Source organism: Spermophilus citellus (genome assembly GCF_964194105.1).
Source record: "Spermophilus citellus genome assembly, chromosome: 9".
In the NCBI taxonomy this organism is placed as follows: domain Eukaryota; kingdom Metazoa; phylum Chordata; class Mammalia; order Rodentia; family Sciuridae; genus Spermophilus; species Spermophilus citellus.
In genome coordinates this window covers 9919573-9939237 of record NC_138191.1, presented here as the reverse complement: position 1 = coordinate 9939237, position 19665 = coordinate 9919573, and the positions used below count along the sequence as shown (strand labels likewise).

General features: G+C 37.9%; 3 protein-coding genes across 3 annotated transcripts in view; 2 read left to right on the top strand and 1 right to left on the bottom strand.

Annotated features, from left to right (window-relative positions):
• Positions 1-19665, bottom strand: part of LOC308655784 (interferon-activable protein 203-like) — a 441182-nt gene that overhangs the window by 356739 nt on the left and 64778 nt on the right. The window lies entirely within an intron of this gene.
• On the top strand, positions 4821-5774 carry OR6P1 (olfactory receptor family 6 subfamily P member 1; the record flags this gene model as incomplete). The annotated part of the gene is made up of 1 exon (XM_081306066.1): positions 4821-5774. One exon carries the CDS (start codon positions 4821-4823, stop codon positions 5772-5774), a length of 954 nt encoding a protein of 317 aa, XP_081162192.1.
• OR6Y1 (olfactory receptor family 6 subfamily Y member 1) lies at positions 17778-18755 on the top strand (the record flags this gene model as incomplete). The annotated part of the gene is made up of 1 exon (XM_081308212.1): positions 17778-18755. One exon carries the CDS (start codon positions 17778-17780, stop codon positions 18753-18755), a length of 978 nt encoding a protein of 325 aa, XP_081164338.1.

The window sequence follows — 19665 nt, the reverse complement described above, 5'->3', positions numbered from 1 at the left end:
ATAATCTGCATTTATCCAGGTTTGAAGATTTTCTAAATGTGTTACCTTGAGGAAAAAAAAAAAACCACTCATCTTTGTTTCAATTACAAATAAAGGTGATTAGACCCATTGGGCTATTGTGAGGATTAAGTGAACATATAGAAAGCACTCAGTGTTTGTCACACAATCATGCATTTTATTATACCTTCTTTACATACCTTGTGGACACAGACGGAGGGTATAATTAGAACTCCAGACAGTTCTCAATAGTCAATTCAGTGGGCATTGAGTGTCTTCCATTTGTGATGATCCAAGGGAGAATTCAAGGAAAAAATATATAAAAACAAAAGTTTCCTTCTAAAAGAGGATGTGATGATGTGTAAGGCTGGGCCAATGTGTCTCTTATGAAGGTCTGTGCTGCCTCCCGGGGAGCACCCCAGGAGGCCAGACTATGGAGTGTTAAAGCTTTAGTTATATAACATCCAGGAATTCAGAGCACTTTGCTGGTGTCAATAGCCAAATAACTGATCCAAATGATGTTTGAATGGTTTCAGGCCCACACATCTACAAAATCACCCATGTTTTCTAAAATAATAAATCTATTTATTTCACTTTGTAAGCAAATAATCTTCACCCAAATTTTCTGTTTGATTGTCACCGTTTAATGATGTAGGAATAGCAGATTTCAACAATAGCAGCACTATTTGACAGATTAACAGGTTATGCCTTCTACTCTTGAGACAAGACAAAACATTACATTCCCAAATTTCTCAATGATTACCTAATTTACTTAAATCATCTGATAACTATATATTGGTCACACATCATGAATAAAGAACTGAACTTCAAGTAGGATAGATAAATAAGAGTTTCTGCTCTCGAGTAGGAAAAGTGCAGGTAAATACATTATTACCTAAAAGATCAGAGTCATGGTCACAGTAATAGATGCGAGGGACCTGTTGGATAAAATCTTCACAGAGACACTCAATGTTGATTGCAATCATTCATGTGTAAAAGACAAAAGTTAAAAAAAACAGTGTGGCACCTTGAAAAATTCTGTTGTGAAGGAAGGTTAAATCAGAGGGATGAGCAATAGGTATTAGGCAAGTTGACCACGAAAGGACCATTCAAAGTAGGTAGAAGGTGGATTGTGCAGTCCCATTAGTTTCCTTTTAGTCCCAAGAGGACCTATGTATGAGTTGAGACCTGCTGTTGATTCTGAGAGGAAGTGCAATGGGAGAAATTCTCAAGCTCTTCCCGATTAATTACTTTTAAGGAATATTATTTGTAAAACGAGTAAGGTGCATTTAAAGAGATCATCATGGGGTTGATGTGTGAATTTTAGGCTCTGCTGTCTTGTGTTGCCCTAGTGGTAGAATCCTGCCCTGATATCATGAAAATCTTGAAGTGCTAACAGAGGAGTAAGGTGGTTTCTAGACTGATGAGAGGGGAGAGGCACAGACCAGAAATTAGAATAATCAGGTAAAGAAAGAAGCATTAAACACAAGTCCAGTGCACACCATGCACTGATATGCTCCGTGCTGTAGGAAGACTCTGGATAGTTACCCAGAAGTAGTCCACGTAGGAGGCCCTTGTCCAAAAGGGAGGGCAGGTTCGAAGCAGGGTACAGAAAAAGTGAAGAGATGTAACTGAAAGAGATTAGAGACCAACATTTTCTTGGCTGGAGAAAAGTCTTTGGCAATAGCAAGCCAATGTGAATAATAAACAGGATTCCACTTTGAACAACTGAGTTAAAAACCAGTGACAATGATAACATGAAGGATTACAGACCAGTGGACAGGAAATTAGAGTTACAGGAACCTCTAGGCACAGAGTCTCCATTTACAGGCTGGCCTTGAAGGCGACAGATAATTTAACCCACCTGGGGCTGCAGAGCAAGGTTGGCTTTCAACAAACTTGTGAAGCAGACAGGGACTTTCCTAACCTGCTTCCCATTCTCACTCCATTCTCCAGTAATGTCCTTTTCTTGTCCTTTAGGATTGAACCTGGTCAATTTGAAATTTTAACTGTATCTTATGCTGTACTTCAACTAGAATAGAACCCCAGTTTGCATTTAAGTTCAGTTATCTGAATCTATACTATAAATATCTGAATAAAGGAGATTATTTAAGATTCCACAACAAGAGACTGAAATTCATGCTACTCATGTGTTCTAGGAAATGTTCTTTTTGCTGAGAATAGTAAGTTAGTATCAGTAACAATGTCGGTGCTGAAAAAATGAAGGACAGATAAAGGGATAACACATCCTACTGCAAGTGAGCGGTTTCCAATTCATTTCTTTCAACACAATTGAATTGGCTAAGTGAGTCGTCCACTAATAAATCAACAAAAATATTTTGGATGATGGAGTACTATAAAATTTCTGCACATAACTAACAGAAAGTTCAAATAATATTATCTTATTTCTATAACAGAGCTATGTTTATTCCCAGAGTGACAGGACATCAATGTCATTTATCTATATGAACTAGTTTTCTCAGTGTTTATATCTCCAAAGTGAAACGATAAAATGAAATTGATGCGAAAACTTTCCCATTGGTGGTAATAAATAGTCTTGAATCCACATAAGAATTGAAAAGAGAAAGCTCAATCCACATTATTAGAAGATGGTTTTCCAATAAATTTTTAATATTGTGTCTAATATAGTTTTTCAAAATATATCATCTATTTTTGTTGTTTTGGCTGAATGTATGCTAATTATATAATCTCTAGAGGAAAATATTTTACAAAGCACTTACAATTTTTAGAGTTCAGGAAAAAAATATAGACAGATATAGAGAAATCCATAAAAGACTTGCAATTATAGAAGTCATTACATTACATTGTGACAAGGATGAGACAAATGATGTAAAACTTCTCATATTTTAAAGACATTTATTTGCATAATTTTTGAAATAAGTCTTAGTGGGTATTATAGCCTTGATATTTAGATTTCACTGAACCTATAAAAAAGTGATATAGTAGTTTCATTTAGAAAGGTCAATATTACCAATGCAGTGGAATTAGAGTCCCTTTAACTATATAAATGTCTGATTAAAAGAAGTCATCAAGCTGGCATATTATTTTAAATTTTATTTATTTATTTATTGCAATAGGAATTGAACCCTAGGAGGGTGCTCTACTACTAAGCTATACCCCCAGTTATTTTACTTTTTATTTTAATAAAAATAAAAAGGGTCTTGCTAGTTGCTGAAGCTGGCCTTGAACTTGCCATCCTCCTGTCTTAGCCTCCTGAGTTGCTTGCAATTACAGGCATATGCCACAGGGCCCAGCCCTTTAAAAGTTTCTTAAAGGGGAAAAATGTAAAGGGCTAAGTGTTGACAAAACTGGGAATGAATGATGATATCTCACATAGGACCCTAGCTCAAGTCCGATTTGCAGTTTTACCAGAGGTCCTCTGGCAATACCAGGTCACAGGCAAGATTGAGAGGAAATTGGAAAGGCAGAGCAGAATGATTAGGAGGAAGAGGACCACCTCATTTCTTTTGCAGCATTGCCAATTTCCTGTGGCAATGTTGACACAGTTTAATGGCTTAAAACAACAGAGCTTTACTCTCATAGTCCTGCAGAACAGGAGTCTGAAATCTGGAATCCACTTGGCTGGATTCAAGGTGTTGGCAGGCTTGTGCTTCCTCTGGAAGTTCTGGGGGTGAATTCCTGCTTTGTCTCTTCTAGCTTCGGATGGATGTGGCCATTCCTCACCTATGGCCAAGTCATTCCCACCTCTACGCCCTGCAATCTCTTCTTCTAATCTCTTGGCTCCATCTTCACGTTGCCTTATCCTCTGTATATCTATTTCAATTCTCTCGCTCTCTCTTTTAAGGGCCCTTTGGTTGCATTTAAGGACCATCTAGATAATCCAGGATGATCTTCCTATTCCAAAATTCTTAATTTAATCACATCTGAAAAGTCCTGATACTATCTACGAATTCCAGGACTTGGAACACGCATACCTTTTTGGTTTTTGTTTTTCTATCCAGGGTCTCACTATGTTGCCCAGTCTTCTCCCAAACTCCTGGGCTCAAGCAATCTTCCTGCCTCAGCCTCGTGAGGTAGCCGAGACTACAGGAACCACCAGAGTACACAGCCTGTGGGATATTTTTTTAAACCTATCACACAGGCCCAGAAATTACAGAGTTTAATTCTGGCACAGAGAATGTACTGACAAAATAGTTGTAAAATGATTGAGGAAAAAAGTACTCTTTTCTGAAACAGAGCTTCCTAATCGCTATACTGGATTGTTTCTCCTGCTGTGAATGAACCCTTTTCAAACCAACTTTCTTTCTGCTGTGTTGCCTTCCCGACAGCTCAAAAATTCTCCTTGAGCCACTACTTGTCCTTAATTTCCCGTGAGAAAATGAAGCCCTCCGTCGCCAGTTTGCTGTCACTCTTTCTTTGATATATTTGCTCTTTCCACAAATATGGAGTAAAGATGCTACAGGGCTTAAAAGTTTGAGGAAGGGAAAAGAGAGCATCAAAACAACAACAATAACAACAACAACAACAACAAAAACCCAAGAATCAAAACACCAAGGCTGGTTCTGAAATCTCTCGGTAGACATTCATCCAAAACTAAGCACAGTTAAAATTGCTAGTTATTAAGTACAGTCCTCAACCCTGAGGACCTTTGCCTGGAAATGGAAGATAAAACAGCAAAAGAAAGGGAAAAATGATATAATAATAATCATTGATGGTATGTTGCACCACTGACCTTCTTCCGTGGTTGCAGGCTGTGGGGAGACAGTAATGGCTTGATCCACCTATCTTTCAACCTTTTTCTCTTCCTGTTACCTTCTCAGACACTCAAGTGGACAGAGGTCATGGGGAATTTGAGTGGAGGCCACGTGGAAGAGTTTGTCTTGGTGGGCTTCCCCACATCTCCACCCCTCCAGCTGCTCCTGTTTGTCTTCTTTTTGGCCATTTATCTGTTGACGCTGCTGGAGAACGTGCTCATCATCTCCACCATCCGGCTCACCCCAAGCCTTCATCGCCCCATGTACTTCTTTCTTGGTCACCTCTCCTTCCTGGAGCTATGGTACATCAACGTTACCATTCCTCGGCTCTTGGGAACCTTTCTTACCCAGGATGGAAGAGTCTCCTACATGGGTTGCATGACTCAACTCTACTTCTTCATTGCTCTGGCCTGCACAGAATGCGTCCTGCTGGCTGTCATGGCCTATGACCGCTACCTGGCCATCTGTGATCCCCTCCGCTACCCGAGTCTCATGCCTTCCAGCTTGGCCACTCGTCTGGCGGCTGCCTCTTGGGGAAGTGGGTTTTTCAGCTCCATGATGAAGCTGCTGTTCATTTCCCGACTGTACTACTGCGGACCCAACGTCATCAACCACTTTTTCTGTGATATCTCCCCACTGCTGAACCTCACCTGCTCTGACAAGGAGCAAGCAGAGCTGGTGGACTTCTTGCTGGCTTTGGTGATGATTCTACTCCCTCTGGTGGCTGTGATTTCATCCTATGCAGCCATCATCGCAGCCGTCCTGAGAATCCCAACTACCCAGGGACGTCACAGGGCTTTCTCCACTTGCACCTCTCACCTGGCAGTAGTCGTCATCTACTATTCCTCCACTCTCTTCACCTACGCACGGCCCCGAGCCATGTACACCTTCAACTACAACAAAGTCATTTCCGTGCTCTACACTGTCATTGTCCCATTTCTCAACCCAGCCATCTACTGCCTGAGGAACAAGGAGGTGAAGGAGGCCTTCCAAAAGTCAGTCCTGGGCAAATGTCCCTATCCGAGGGATGTTCCAGACTGATGTGTGGCAGACGGAGATGGGAGAATAGTAACAGAGTGTTCATAGGACCTCACCAAGGAATCAGAGAATGTGCTAGAAAGGAATATAAATGTCAATAGTCTACCATTTCTCTAAATACTGTCTAGCAATCTCCTAAAAAGCCATTGATTTTGTACAAGAGTTTCCAAATTAAGTCTGGTTTAGCTTAGTTCCTAGGAACTTCTGTTTAGCAAACGGTTTGAGTTTTCCTACAAGTCTATTACTTTGCAAGTGATGAAGCTGCTGTTTCATATGGGAAAGTAAATTTTGAAGATCATATTATTAAATCCAACTTTTGTGAGGAAATGCAAAATTACATATTCATCCCCAAGAAAAATTTCATGCCATCTGATACATACCCTTTATTTCGACATTCTTGATATCCCCCTGAAAGTAAACAGAGAGACACACACTGCTTGGCATTAAGTCATATATGCACAATGTATATGGCTAAATACCCTCTTTGTCTTTCTTTGAATCTCAGGAGGACGTGAAACTGATTAACTGATTGGATGTCGAATAGGTAGTAGCTGAATTGTGTTAGAAAACTTTTAAACAGATTCTTCTCCAGCATTATAGGTTGCATCTGTTTTAACTAGTTGTTGTCTGCAACCATACTTGTGTAAAATTTTGCCCCTGGGCAAAGGACCATATGAACAGAAAGTCTCTTGATAAGAGAGAATGTTTGAGAACCATAGATAGGATGAGGATATCTCTGTGATGAATGAGATGGGTCAGGTTCATAGCCTAAATTGTAGATATTCTACCAAGATCCCTTGAGTTTTGCAAAGTTGTTTGAATCATTCATAGATATTGTCATATCCAGACTCTAGGCTCATTTACCCAAATTTCAGCACGTTGAACCAAATTCAATGGTTACTTAGACATGGCATACATAAAAACTGAAATAAATATGCAATTGAGCAAATTCCAATAAGTTCAGATGATTAGTCAGTCCACAGTTGCTTATTTTCAGCCAGGCTTTGGAAAGAGAAGAAAACCATTTGATTAATAATAATTTTAGATTTTTGTAGTATGTAAAATGAACTAGCCAAAAATAATCTGACACTAAAACAATGTTAGTTGCTTTATTTTCATAAAACCTCTAGTCTTAGAAACTTCTTTGAGTGTGACTCAGTTTACATCATGTATTGTTTTCCTTTCTTGTAGTTATGAAAGGCATGGAGTTTATGAGTTCAGATCCTAGAAGCAACCAATTTCAGTTTGCTCCTGGCTTTAGCATTAACATATTATATTAACACATTATATGGAGGTGAGGAACTGCACTTCTCCACTCTTCATTTCTTCTTTTTATAATGAAAATAACATCACCTACCTCATGTGCTTATTAGGAATACTAAATAGATAATGTGGGTGTTAGTAAAAGGTTATTAAACTCTTTTCTCTTTGTGAATAAATTTGAAGTAGGTTGAACTTCCAACTTCTGGCACCTTGGAAATGTTGCTAGACAACATTGTGTATGATACAAGTTACCTGTGGCTAGTAAGTGTCCTCTGGACTGGGAGGATAATGCATACATATATTATAAAAGCCCAGTGAGAAATAAAGGTTTCAACTACTTTTATAACTTGGCCTCTTTTGCAGGGAATCCTGGAAGCTATGGATGCCCATGAAACTGTTGCAAGAGATACGACTGGCTTTTAGGGGGCTTGAGGATTCCAAGCTAAGGTGGATTCTGCCCTCCTCTGTACAAATTTCATGTGCTCGTAGCTTAGCTGTGATCTCAAACGACAGGATCTTGCCCATTCCCATTTTCAGGACTCTTTCCCCTTTACAGAAACTGCTGAGGCTGCCTTGAGGGGATGTTGTGTTTCCTACCCTGTGATTCTCTAAGTTGATTTGATGCCGGGCATGGCCTTTGATAGAGTTGTGTTTGTCCAGTGAAACTTAGGAAGACCTTCAGGGATATAATGCATTTAGCATCCAATGACTCTCAAGTCCCATCATCATTGTCATTTTGTCATTGTAGTATCATATTCTTTCTATGTGAAGCATCAATGTAACTATTTGAAGACAACCACAAGCTGATTAGAAAGTTACAATTCTCAAATATATAATTTAATATTGTATTGGGGTGTCATTGGGTGGAGTCAGTAAAGTCCTTCCTCTTAACAAGGATTGAAACACATCAGACATCTCCTCTAGAATGTCAAATACCAGTCTTAATGCTTGCCTTTGCCGTTTTAGCCTAGTTTTCATGCTTCGTATTCTTCTTCTAGATACTGGCCTACATATTGCTCGAGGGAGAGCTGGACAGTGTCATCTGCTACAAATGCTGTTTGTACCACTCTTGTCATGACATAGCCGTTATGAACTTTTTTTTGGTATCAGGAATTGGACCCAGGGGGTGCTTAACCACTGAGCAACATTCCCAGCCCTTTTAATTTTTTTTTTTTTTTTTTGAGACAGGGTTGCTTAGGGCCTTGCTAAATTGGTCTCAAACTTTCTATCCTCCTGTCTCAGCCTCCAGAGTTCCTGGGATTACAGGAGTGGGCCACTGTACCCAGCTTCAATTCAGTTTTAAATGCATACTCAGTGCAGCCAGGGAAAATAAGAGGGTGGAATGCAGTCAAACTAAGCATGGATTTGTAAATAAAATCAAACTCTTTTAAAATAGTAGCACTGTCCATCAAAATTGACTAAGAACGTACTTGCATTTAAAAAGGAAACATAGATTATTTTATCTTACAAAACACTTCATAGAAATCACAGACATGGTTATCTGCCTCAGAATTTTAGGACATTAGAGAAGAAATAGATAGAACATGATTTTCAGAAATGATTATAAAATTACATTTTCCATTACTACTCCTTCCCTGTTACTTAGTTTTTCTGTAAAGCATAAAATATGGTGTGACTGAATTCTTTCACATGTGAATATCCAATTGTCCTGATACCATTTATTGAAGAGACTATCTTTTCTTCATGTATATTCTTTTTTGTTTGTTTATTATATATATATATATATATATATATGATAGCAGAATGCATTACAATTCTTATTATACATATAGAGCACAATTTTTTATATCTCTGGTTGTATACAAAGTATATTCACACCAATTCGAGAGGGAAATGAGTGGTAATGGAGAATGTAACTGATCAAAGTATCTTATGTGCATGTACAAATATATCATAATGAATTCCACTATTATGTGCAATAATAAAACATAAATTTTTTAAAAAGTAAAAAAATATATATATAATATTTCTAAAAATAATCAACTCAAAATGAGTTAAAGATTTAACTGTAAGGTCTGAAATTATAAAACTACAGGAAAGAAAACAAGGGGAATGCATAATAATATTGGACTGAGCATTGATTCCATAGGTACAACATTAAAAGCAGAGGCAATAAAATTTTTTTAAAAAGTTTAAAAAAAGAATGATTATAAAACACTAACAGGAAGAAAAAATATGAGTTTCTGCACTAAACTTCAACCTATTAAGTTAAAAATTGCTTAGTTTTTCTTCACCAAAGGTAAACATATTCATACAGAATATTTTCCCCCATAGCCATGCATTTTGTAGTATATATGCACCTTACTTTTACATACTCAACTTAAAAGTGTAGTATATGAGTTTCCCCTGCCAGCCTGAATATAGCTCTTAATGAACAATTATTTTCCTTTGTATCATGAAATCATAAAGAACAAACAGAATTCCCTTTCACTTTAAGTACTTGGTAGTCGTAACAAGACCACATTCTATTGGCATCAGTTCTTAGTTCATAATAGCAGCTATGAGGACTTTTAAAAAATAACATCTGGGCTAGTAATTACTTTTGTCCATAAATCTTTCCACAATAATATTTAATCCACCAGGTTCTTCTGCTCTTCCATATATTCTTCTAAAGTTATACGTTTATTATGTCATATAAATAAAATATTTCCTCTTTGAACAGATAACAATATTGCCTGCTATATACTATATACTGTATTAGAAAACAATGAATTGGTTACCTGAGAACTCTTAGTCCAAGAGTTTTGTAATTGATTGTAAGGGATTCATATTTCCTATGTTCCACCAAAATTTCCAAATTAAATAAACAGAACTTTGATTTAGAAGGTTGCATACTGTAAGCTCCACATCTAGTTTTAATAAAAGACTGGAAAGATGAGACCATCTCTTGATGAAGAAGAGAAGCCAGTTAACACAGGTCACTTAACTAGAAATAGCCTCATTATTTTATTCAAGTATTCAAATATTTGAATAAAATGAAGCTCTAGCTTCAAAGACCATCTTCAGAGCTATTTATCCAATACTAACCTTTTTGTTAATGTTGGTATGTCCTTTTAAAGATTAAGGACATGATACTTGGAGAAGAAATTTGAGAATTTGTTTCCTGATCTTGGCAAAAGGCAATGAAAACCCACATTTTTATTCAAAGTTCATGTCCATTTTGTATTTCTCCTCTTTGAGATACCTGAATCACTTTTTCCTTCTCTATGTCAGGAGGATGGATTAATGTCAATGGCATTAACCCTTATTTCCTATTTGGTTGTGGTTCTTGAAATGTACCATCAAATGCCTCAAAGTTGTAAAATGATTACATAACTGTGTGAAAGAACTAGAGACAAATGAACAGAATAGTTCCCAATGCTTAGAAGACACTCAGTACATGTTTACTGAACGAATGGTGGGGCTCCTGCAGAATAACACCAAAGAGTAATGAACTAGGCATCTACTTAGAGAAGAAAGAAGCATTATCCCAGTTTTCTGTGGGTGAAACTTCCTTTTGGAATTGTTAATCAAGTTGGAAAATAATGAGGAGTAACCAGAGGTTCCGCCTATAAATATGAACTAGGGCTTGTGTAGCCTAAGGATTTTTTCCTTAAAAAAAATTCTGTCATTTAATAGAGTTTAATTTTATACTGGGGCAAGTCATGATCTCTTGACTACACCTCATCTTTCTCAGCTCCAGAAAACTACATGCTTTGACATTGGTCAACATCCTTCAAGGGCATGAATATCAAGTTCCCACAGATCTTCTTCATGGTCTACCGTAGTCTTGGTGTCCTTCTGCCCCTGAGATTCCTGGGTGTGAAGGTATTCTAACCCATGAAGCAGCACATACCTAACTAAAGATGTCATTGTCCATTCCCATGTCAGTATGTATATTTTCTATACAGTCTTACTACCTTGTAGTTCCTCTGAACACCTTTGTATGCTTCTGAATGTCTACTATTTATAATATACATGTTCTTACTCCTTTTTGAAAATACAGATATCATCCGAATGCTTATTTATTTTTCACATCTACTGAGTTACTGATGCGTGAGTTGGCTATGCATGTGGAGTTGATTCTGGTAAACACAACATCTGAATGTTGGAAGCTAGTACATGTGTGTATTCACGTACTTGAATCTCCAAAGAGAGATAGCTAAATGTCATTTCTCTTTTCTGAATGGCTTGGGTTATATTAATATTTTCCCCCAGAGGACCTTATTATTTGTGAGACTCTTTGCTCAGAAAAAAAGACACACACACACACACACACACACACACACACACACATTTTTTTTCTCCATTTTCCTCTTCCCTAGAGTCTGCTTGGGAAGGAGGGGCAGTGTAGTTTCAGTCAAAATTCCCTCTTGTGCCTTAGATTCCACTTGGCTTGCTTCTCTTCCTCCAGTATTTCCCCTAGGATGCCCTTGAGCCTTGGAAAGGCCAAATACTTTCCTGAAGGTGGTGTCTCTTGGGAAGTTCCCTGTGGGTGGAAGGGAGTTTGTTCCTGCTCAGAAACTCCAAGGCACACAGAAGCACAAATAGGTCCATTCAGGACCTCCTTCAAGTTCCGTGGAGACAGACAACTCTCTTAGGCTGAGGGAGATTGCTCTCCTCCTTCCAGTCTATATGATTTCTTCTCCTCTCTCAGGGCAAGGAGGCTATCCCTGACGAGGCAGAGAAAAGTTTTATCACAGAAAATGGTAAGTTGTTAAAAAAAAAAAACCTCAGATATTTCTAAAAGGAGATTTGGCCAGTGTTTAATTTCTCATTATTTTGAAGGGAAGCAAGGAAAAATTGAAAATAATTTTTATTTAAATTACTGATGCATCAGGATTTTCATTTCATAGATTTTTGAAAATAGTTTGTCGTCTATGAGTATATGATATGCAGTGTTACAAGGAGGTGTAGGGAGTGAGAGGACACAGTTATATGTATGTATTAATTTCAATTCAATGGAGATTTCTTTATCACCTATGCGTATAAAGCCATATGAAGAATGTGAGGCATTCAGATATACTGTGTGATTTGAATTCTCGTGCTATTTTAAGATTTTACTATGAGAGCTCACTCTAGATGATATGAGCCTGAATCTGAAAATTACCTAGGAAGGCCTGTTGTACTGAAGATGTCTCAATTTAATGTACCAGCTCAACTCTCTGTCTTGCAATATGCAGAGCCCAAATCTATTCTGATTTAAGAGACAGAAATTTAAAAAGTGGCAGAGAGAATAGAATCAATGTGTGATTCTAACAGCACACTAACGAATATGTATTTGTAAGGAATGCAGTAGAATACAGGTATGTGAGTATGCATATGTGTTTTTGTGTTAAATAAGGGCAACCACAAGCAAATGGGATGGCGGTTGCAGAGGTTTTAATGACTTAAAGCTTCATAGAAGATAAAGGATGATTGCACTGCTACTCATAGTACCAAAGAGGAAGAAGGTAAGACCTGTTTTTCACTGTGAAATAAATTTTAATTTTTTTTTGTGTGTGTGGGTGCATTTATCCTCAACTAGAAATCTGAGATAAATTGAAAGACTAGTCAAGCTCAAAATGAAATCAATAGAATTTAAGCCACTTTCCCATAAATGGAAAGAGAAATAGTTGAAAAATAGTCTATAGTTTTGGAAAGTTTTAAAAGGGGTAGAGGATCAGGGATATTGAATATAGATATTTTGCCTAAAGTCCTCAAAACTAACTCAAAGTAGAAACTAAGAAATAGAGAAGAGTTTACTGGCACAAACTTAGGAACTTCTAGGCATTCACTCCTGAAACATAACTGTTCCTAAGAGGTTCTGGGAAAAGGGATGTGGACTAGAATCATGTCCCTGTAAAAGTGAACAAAGTCAACCAAATTATGCTATGTCCATGTACAAATGAATAGACACCAATGAATCTCAGATTATATATATCTATGAATACAGCATAGTGAATCCTACTATTATGTATAATTATGATAATTAAAATGCACTAATAAAATTTACAAAGAATAAAGCTGATTTAAAGAAGTAAGCATGTATTGCTTCCTTTTAAAAACATGCCTTGCCATTGAGGATCCTAGAAGGCCAGGAATTGATAGAAGACGAGTTTGCACACAGATTATGATTCTGTCACATCTTTCACTGCCTGTGGCCCGGTCTGGAGACTTCTGAGACCCTGAGTTTGGCTACATCATTCTGCACAGAGCTCACATAGTGATTTTTAAAATGTGTGCAGTCTCAGGAGCACTTCATCCACATAAAGATTCTGTTCTGCTCCTAATTTCTCTACAAACAATAAAGCAGATCCCTTCCCAAGCCCATCATGATCCAGGGCTCTTTGCTGATTTTCTGTGGGGACGGCCAGCATCACCCTGCTGGGGAGTCCGAGGGAGAGCTTCTTGCTCCTCTCCAGTGGAGGGCTCAGGAGACTGAAGCTATTTTATTTCTCAGTTTTCAGAATGAAACTAAGTCTTAGATCCTACCTGTGTTTTCACAGTTTTGAGATCTTGCTTCCCACTAACTGTCCTAGTTAAACTGGGTCAGGTAATGATGATCATATGGAAGTGGAAGATTCAGTCTCAAGAAGGAATGATATGATGAGGCATGGGTGACGGAAAGGTTAGAGGTTGAATGAGTCTTATCACTGATTTCAAGCAGTGAAAGGCCATCCTTTGACAAAGCAATGAGATTTCTCTGTGCAACTCCAGAAAACAGAACCAGGACTCATGGATATAGCAGCTTGGGTTCTAGAAGAGACCCTAACGTATTGATCACAGGTTAATTTTTTTCTAAGTATATATTGAGTTTAATTTTTTCTTTGTAGATATTGAGTTTTGTTTCCCTGGATCCAGAAAAGATTAGCTGAATACTTTGTTCTATGCATCAGTGACCCATAAATTTGGAGAGGAATTATATCTAATGACCTATCTTGTTCCTTAGAACTTCATGGCTCTGTGTTTCTATAGCTGAACATTTTCTTTCTAGTTCTTTAGCTATGTGTGTGTGTGTGTGTGTGTGTGTGTGTGTGTGTGTGTGTGTTTGAAATTAATAGAAGGCACTATCAATTCTGAAAGCTAGTGGAATATACCTTTTTCAAGAAAAATCATGATTGTAACTCTTGTGATTCTATTGAAATTAAGTTAAAATCAATTTGTCTTGAGCCAACATTATTTAGATCATAGAAAGAATATTAAAATGAATGGAGTCTGGCAGATATCTATGGATTAAAACTGGCCAAGGAGCAACATATAATCATTAATAAATGGCAACTTAGTCAATATACAGCTGTTTTAACTTTAGGAAAATCATTTAAACATTCTGGTGTTCTCTTATCTGGGAAACAAAAAAAAAGAAGTTTGAGCTAAACTCCCACTGTTTTAAAACACCATTATTCTGGAATCTTCACCTGACTCTTATTCTGACACTTTGATTTCTCATTCCTTGAATTTGTATTTCTCTTTATCCAGAGGGTTCTAAAAACCATTTCCAAAGGTACAACTTAAAGCTCAAAATAAAATACAAAAAAACCCCACATCTAACTCATATATCACCCTCTCTCTTCTCATACATAAATAGGAGTGGGTTATAAAAAAGAAATTTTATACTTTAATTTAAATTCTGTCATTAAGCAATTAGCTGTATACCCTTGAGCTAAGTATTTTGTATATTTACCAAGTAAGCATGATAATGTTCAACCCATCCCAATCCCTGATTGTGAGGACCAGATGAAAAAGTGTATGTGCTTTCAGATAGATGACTCTGTGGCATCCCTGGGCAGGAATGCTGCTGCTGTGTGTCAGTCAGCACAGCCTCCTCAGGACCCAGTGGTAAAGAGCATCCCCTGGAAGGCAGGCTGCTCACTGTGTGGGCCTGGCTGTCTTCCACACACTTTACTAGATGCACTGTCTGAGCAGCCTCAGAAGCTGCTAGGATGTGACTCTAAGAAACTGCTGCCCTCACTACGTACACATTGTGTGCACCTTTGGGTAAAGCACTGTATCTGTTTATTCATTTGTTTTCCCCTTTATTATAAAATACCAATTTTTATATAAATATATATACTTATGCATATATATGTGTGTGTTTATTTTTTATTGTATATATATATATATATATATATATATATATATATATATATATTTAACAGAATTTTGAGACTCAAAAGTAATTATTCTGCATTTCCAATTGTCCACCTGTTTTACTTGACCACTAGGAGGCTCAGGGTAAGTTCCATGCTCAAATAATACAGCTCCTCAGTAAAATGCTCTTGATATAATACTGCATATTCCCTTTCCTTTATATCTTTGGTACTTTCATTTTGTGTGAATTGATTTGTGGTTCTGCACATGGAACTTTTAAACTTCTGTTGGAGGTAGAGGAAGAATGAATGGATGTATATTTCTTGTGACAATATCTCCACTTCATTTACTGATTTTTACTATTAGAATTAAGTGAGATGTTTTTGTTTCCAAATTTGAGGCATGTACCTGACTTTGTAATGTACTGAGAACATATTGCACTGTTTTCTAAAGTCATTCTTAGAACTATATTTTCAGCCTATAATTTTTAGGGGCAAATGGGGGTGGTTTTAGGAAGAAGAAACACTAATCGTTTTCCTATCATTTTCTGGAATATAACCATTTCACTCAGGGACTGAACCCAAGAACATGGCTTTAGGGATATTTTTCCTATTACCATAGGCCAAGAAATTGCATCTCCAATAGTAGTACCACTACTTGGTAGCCAGAAGCATGTTAACTTTTGTTGGAGACATGGTGAGAGTAAGCCAGAAGGCAGACTGGCTTAAAGTATTCATAAATAAATATCAAGTTAGTTTTAACTCTTGGACTCATAGATTAAACTTTGTCCCAAATGTAGGACACCTATAAAAACTCAAATGTAGCATGTAATAAGATTGTTATTATTACATTATAATATAATAATATTAATTAATATAACAATGAATAGCCTGTATATGATGATTTCCCATCATTTTAATGCACCTATGTTGATTTCATTGAAATATTTGCAGAACTGAAAATGTGGAACTTAACAAGTTAAAAGAAACCAGAATGAAAGAAAAACTAGGGAGGATTCGTGAACTTTACCTGTTTATAAGCCTAACAGTCCCAATGCTCCACTAGCAAATACCAGGCTATGATTAACAAGGTCAAATTGTGTGTGTGTGTGTGTGTGTGTGTGTGTGTGTGTGTGTGTGTTTAAGAAACTGTATTCCAACAGGAAACTGTGATTTGTTGAATTTTCTCTATTGTAATTTTTATTGCCTTTTTTGGTTATTCATCTCTGTCTTTCTAAACATAGATAATTAGGAGTTAATTTTTGTGCTTTTCTTCAGGATCAAAAAGCTATGATCTAAGTGGGAAGAGAGAAATGAATGGGTCAGACAGTAATTTTCCAACTGTTCTCCATATTTAGGCCACAGAAGTAAGCTTTTGAGGAATGGAGGGCGAGAATGATTTGAGCTCTGGAGAAAAGCAGAAGAGGTCTCAAGCAGTAAGACACAGGGGAAGGGTGGAAATGGTAGACTGTTTAATGCCTAGTAGGTTCTGGAACGATTCTCACACTGCCCAAGAAAGAGACCAGACATTTTGATGATTATCTGGACAGGAATGCAGAAGAGTCACTTAATAGGAAGGATCACCTTTTATCTATCTATCTATCTATCTATTTATTTATTTTACATGGTCTATATTCTTCTCAAACAGATTATGAGTTCTCTCTTCTAACACCCTTGAAAAAGTCCTGATATAGCCTCCCCCATTCTCTTTAATTGTAACTTTGTGTTGACCACTTAGTTCCTTGTTGTTTAGGGTTCATAGTCTCTCTAGGGAGGGGACTGTGCAAGGCAGAGTATGTGTTGTTTTCAGTGAGGAGGTGCTGTGTGTGGGTAGGTAGAGTGGCCTGGAAAGGTAACAGCAGGTACACTTAGAAACTGAATTAAACTCAAAAACTCATTTGATGTTTACAAAATGTGAGTATTAACCCATTAGACTCACCTGAGAAATAAATTTAGTTATTCTGAAGGCTTATGTAACGTATGCACTTAGGTATAGAGACACAAGAGTGGAATTTGAATGTACTCTTTTTTCAAACGCCTCATCAAACATTCTTTACAATGCATTGGATCAAAGGAAACAATAACCTTCACATTATTCATTCAATTTCGTTCTCTGAGAAGATGGTGAATATTCATATCAACGTTGTTTTTGCTCTTAATCCTATGGGTGTGCTCAACTATTTCCTTCATTCAAACTTTGCAACCTTGTTAGAGAAAAACAAGAGGATTACGTACATTTTACAGATTAGTGAGTCATCTGACCACTCTAGAGTCACATAAATGATACATAGAAAATGAGATATTGGGTCTTCTGCCTTCCTTACACTTACAGTGAACTGCAATGGTTTGCTTGTAGCAAAAGGGTGGTAGAAATGCCACTCTCCTATGTCCAGTGGTGACAGATGGACAAAGCACAGAACTGAGAACCAGAAGGTTCTAATTTCATGTCTGTGTGACTGTGAACTAATCTGAAAAAAAAAAAAAACATAAGCTTCCTATAGTTAATCTTTTTCTCAAAAGTACTGTTTCTCATCCCAGTTCAAGAGGAAATATATAAAGGTAGCAAAGCTCCTGTTGAGATGAACTTGCTGGTGGTGGGCTCTCAGTGTAATTAACCCTAGGCTGGTGGTTAGAACATGGGAGGAACTGACTTTGTCTGTGTCCACAGCCAGTCATGATCACCAGGATTCTGGAAGTGGATAATCGTACCATGACCACATATTTCATTCTTCTGGGATTTCCAACTCGACCAGCTTTCCAGCTTCTCCTGTTCTCTGTCTTCCTGGCCGCCTACCTGCTGACTCTGCTGGAGAACCTTCTTATCATCCTAGCCATTCGCAGTGATGGGCAGCTGCACAAGCCCATGTACTTCTTTCTGAGCCACCTCTCCTTCCTGGAGATGTGGTATGTCACAGTCATCTGTCCCAAGATGCTGGTGGACTTCCTCAGCCACGACAAGAGCATTTCCTTCAACGGCTGCATGACTCAGCTCTACTTCTTTGTGACCTTTGTCTGCACTGAGTACATACTCCTCGCTGTCATGGCCTTCGACCGCCACGTGGCCATTTGCAATCCCCTCCGTTACCCGGTCATAATGACCGACCAGCTTTGTGGTACACTGGCCGGAGGGTGCTGGCTGTGTGGACTGGTGACAGCCATGGTTAAAATGGTTTTCATAGCCCGGCTCCACTACTGTGGCACACCTCAGATCAATCACTACTTTTGTGATATCTCTCCACTCCTCAATGTCTCCTGTGAGGACTCCTCCCAGGCTGAACTGGTGGACTTCTTCTTGGCACTCATGGTCATTGCTGTTCCCCTGGGTGTGGTTGTGGCATCTTATGCCACCATCCTCACTGCCATCCTCAAGATCCCTTCCGCTCAGGGTCGCCAAAAAGCCTTCTCCACCTGTGCCTCTCACCTGACGGTTGTTACTCTTTTCTACTCCACCACCCTGTTCACCTATGCCCGCCCCAAGCTCATGTATGCCTATAACTCCAACAAAGTGGTGTCTGTTCTCTACACAGTCATTGTCCCACTTTTAAACCCCATCATTTACTGTCTGAGGAACCGTGAAGTGAAGGCAGCGCTCAAAAAGACCGTACTTTGCAAAGGAAGTGGACCAAGGGAAGAGGGAGATTGCAGTCGTTAAAAAAGTTAGAGGCTACTTTTAGGCCTGAATAGGAAGAGGATTATAACACCTTTTCAGCCTCACCTTTATTTATCCATCAACCTCCAGGACTCAAATACCACTCGTATGTGTATATGTGTATATCATGTAGATATGAATATACAGTCCTAGAGGTATACACTCATATATACATACTTACGATAGGAGAACCATATTTCCAAGAAGTAGCCTTGATTACACCAAGTCAAGAGACAAATTTCAGGCATTTAAAAAATCTGAAATATGGGCAGGGGACAAGGGTAGAAGAATGCATGGGATAAAAGGAGAGGGGAGGGAGGGAGACACTTTCTTCATACAACTTACCAAATAAATTCCAGACAGGATAAGCTAATATAAAGAATAAAAGTATCTCTCTGTTTTTAGGTTAGGAAAAGACTCTCTTTGTCTTGGAGAAATAAAAGATAAAGATGAAATCACTTTCATTCCTCACTGTTAAGTTTTTGCAAATAACAGATAATAGATAAAAATCAGAATAACAGAGTAGACAATATTTTCAGCCTATATACACCATCCTTAAATATTAAAAGTCCTTTCAAATCAACCTCTAAAAATTGAACCCTGAGTAGAAAAATAGATTAAGAATACAAGTGTAAGAAAAATTAAGTGATGCTCTGGGTTGAGTTGTGTCCTACAAAAAGAGATGTGTTCAAGTTTTAACCCTTAGTACCTAAAGACATGATCTTATTTGGACGTAAGATTTTTGCAGTGATGCTCAAACTAAAATGAGCTCATTGGAGGGGGGCCTGACACAGAATGACTGGAGTCATTATAAAAAGGGGAAATCTGGACCCAGCACAAATGACCACCGAGGGAAGACACACAGGGAGATGACTACCAGGTGACTGGGTGAAGCATCTGCAAGCCAGGGGAT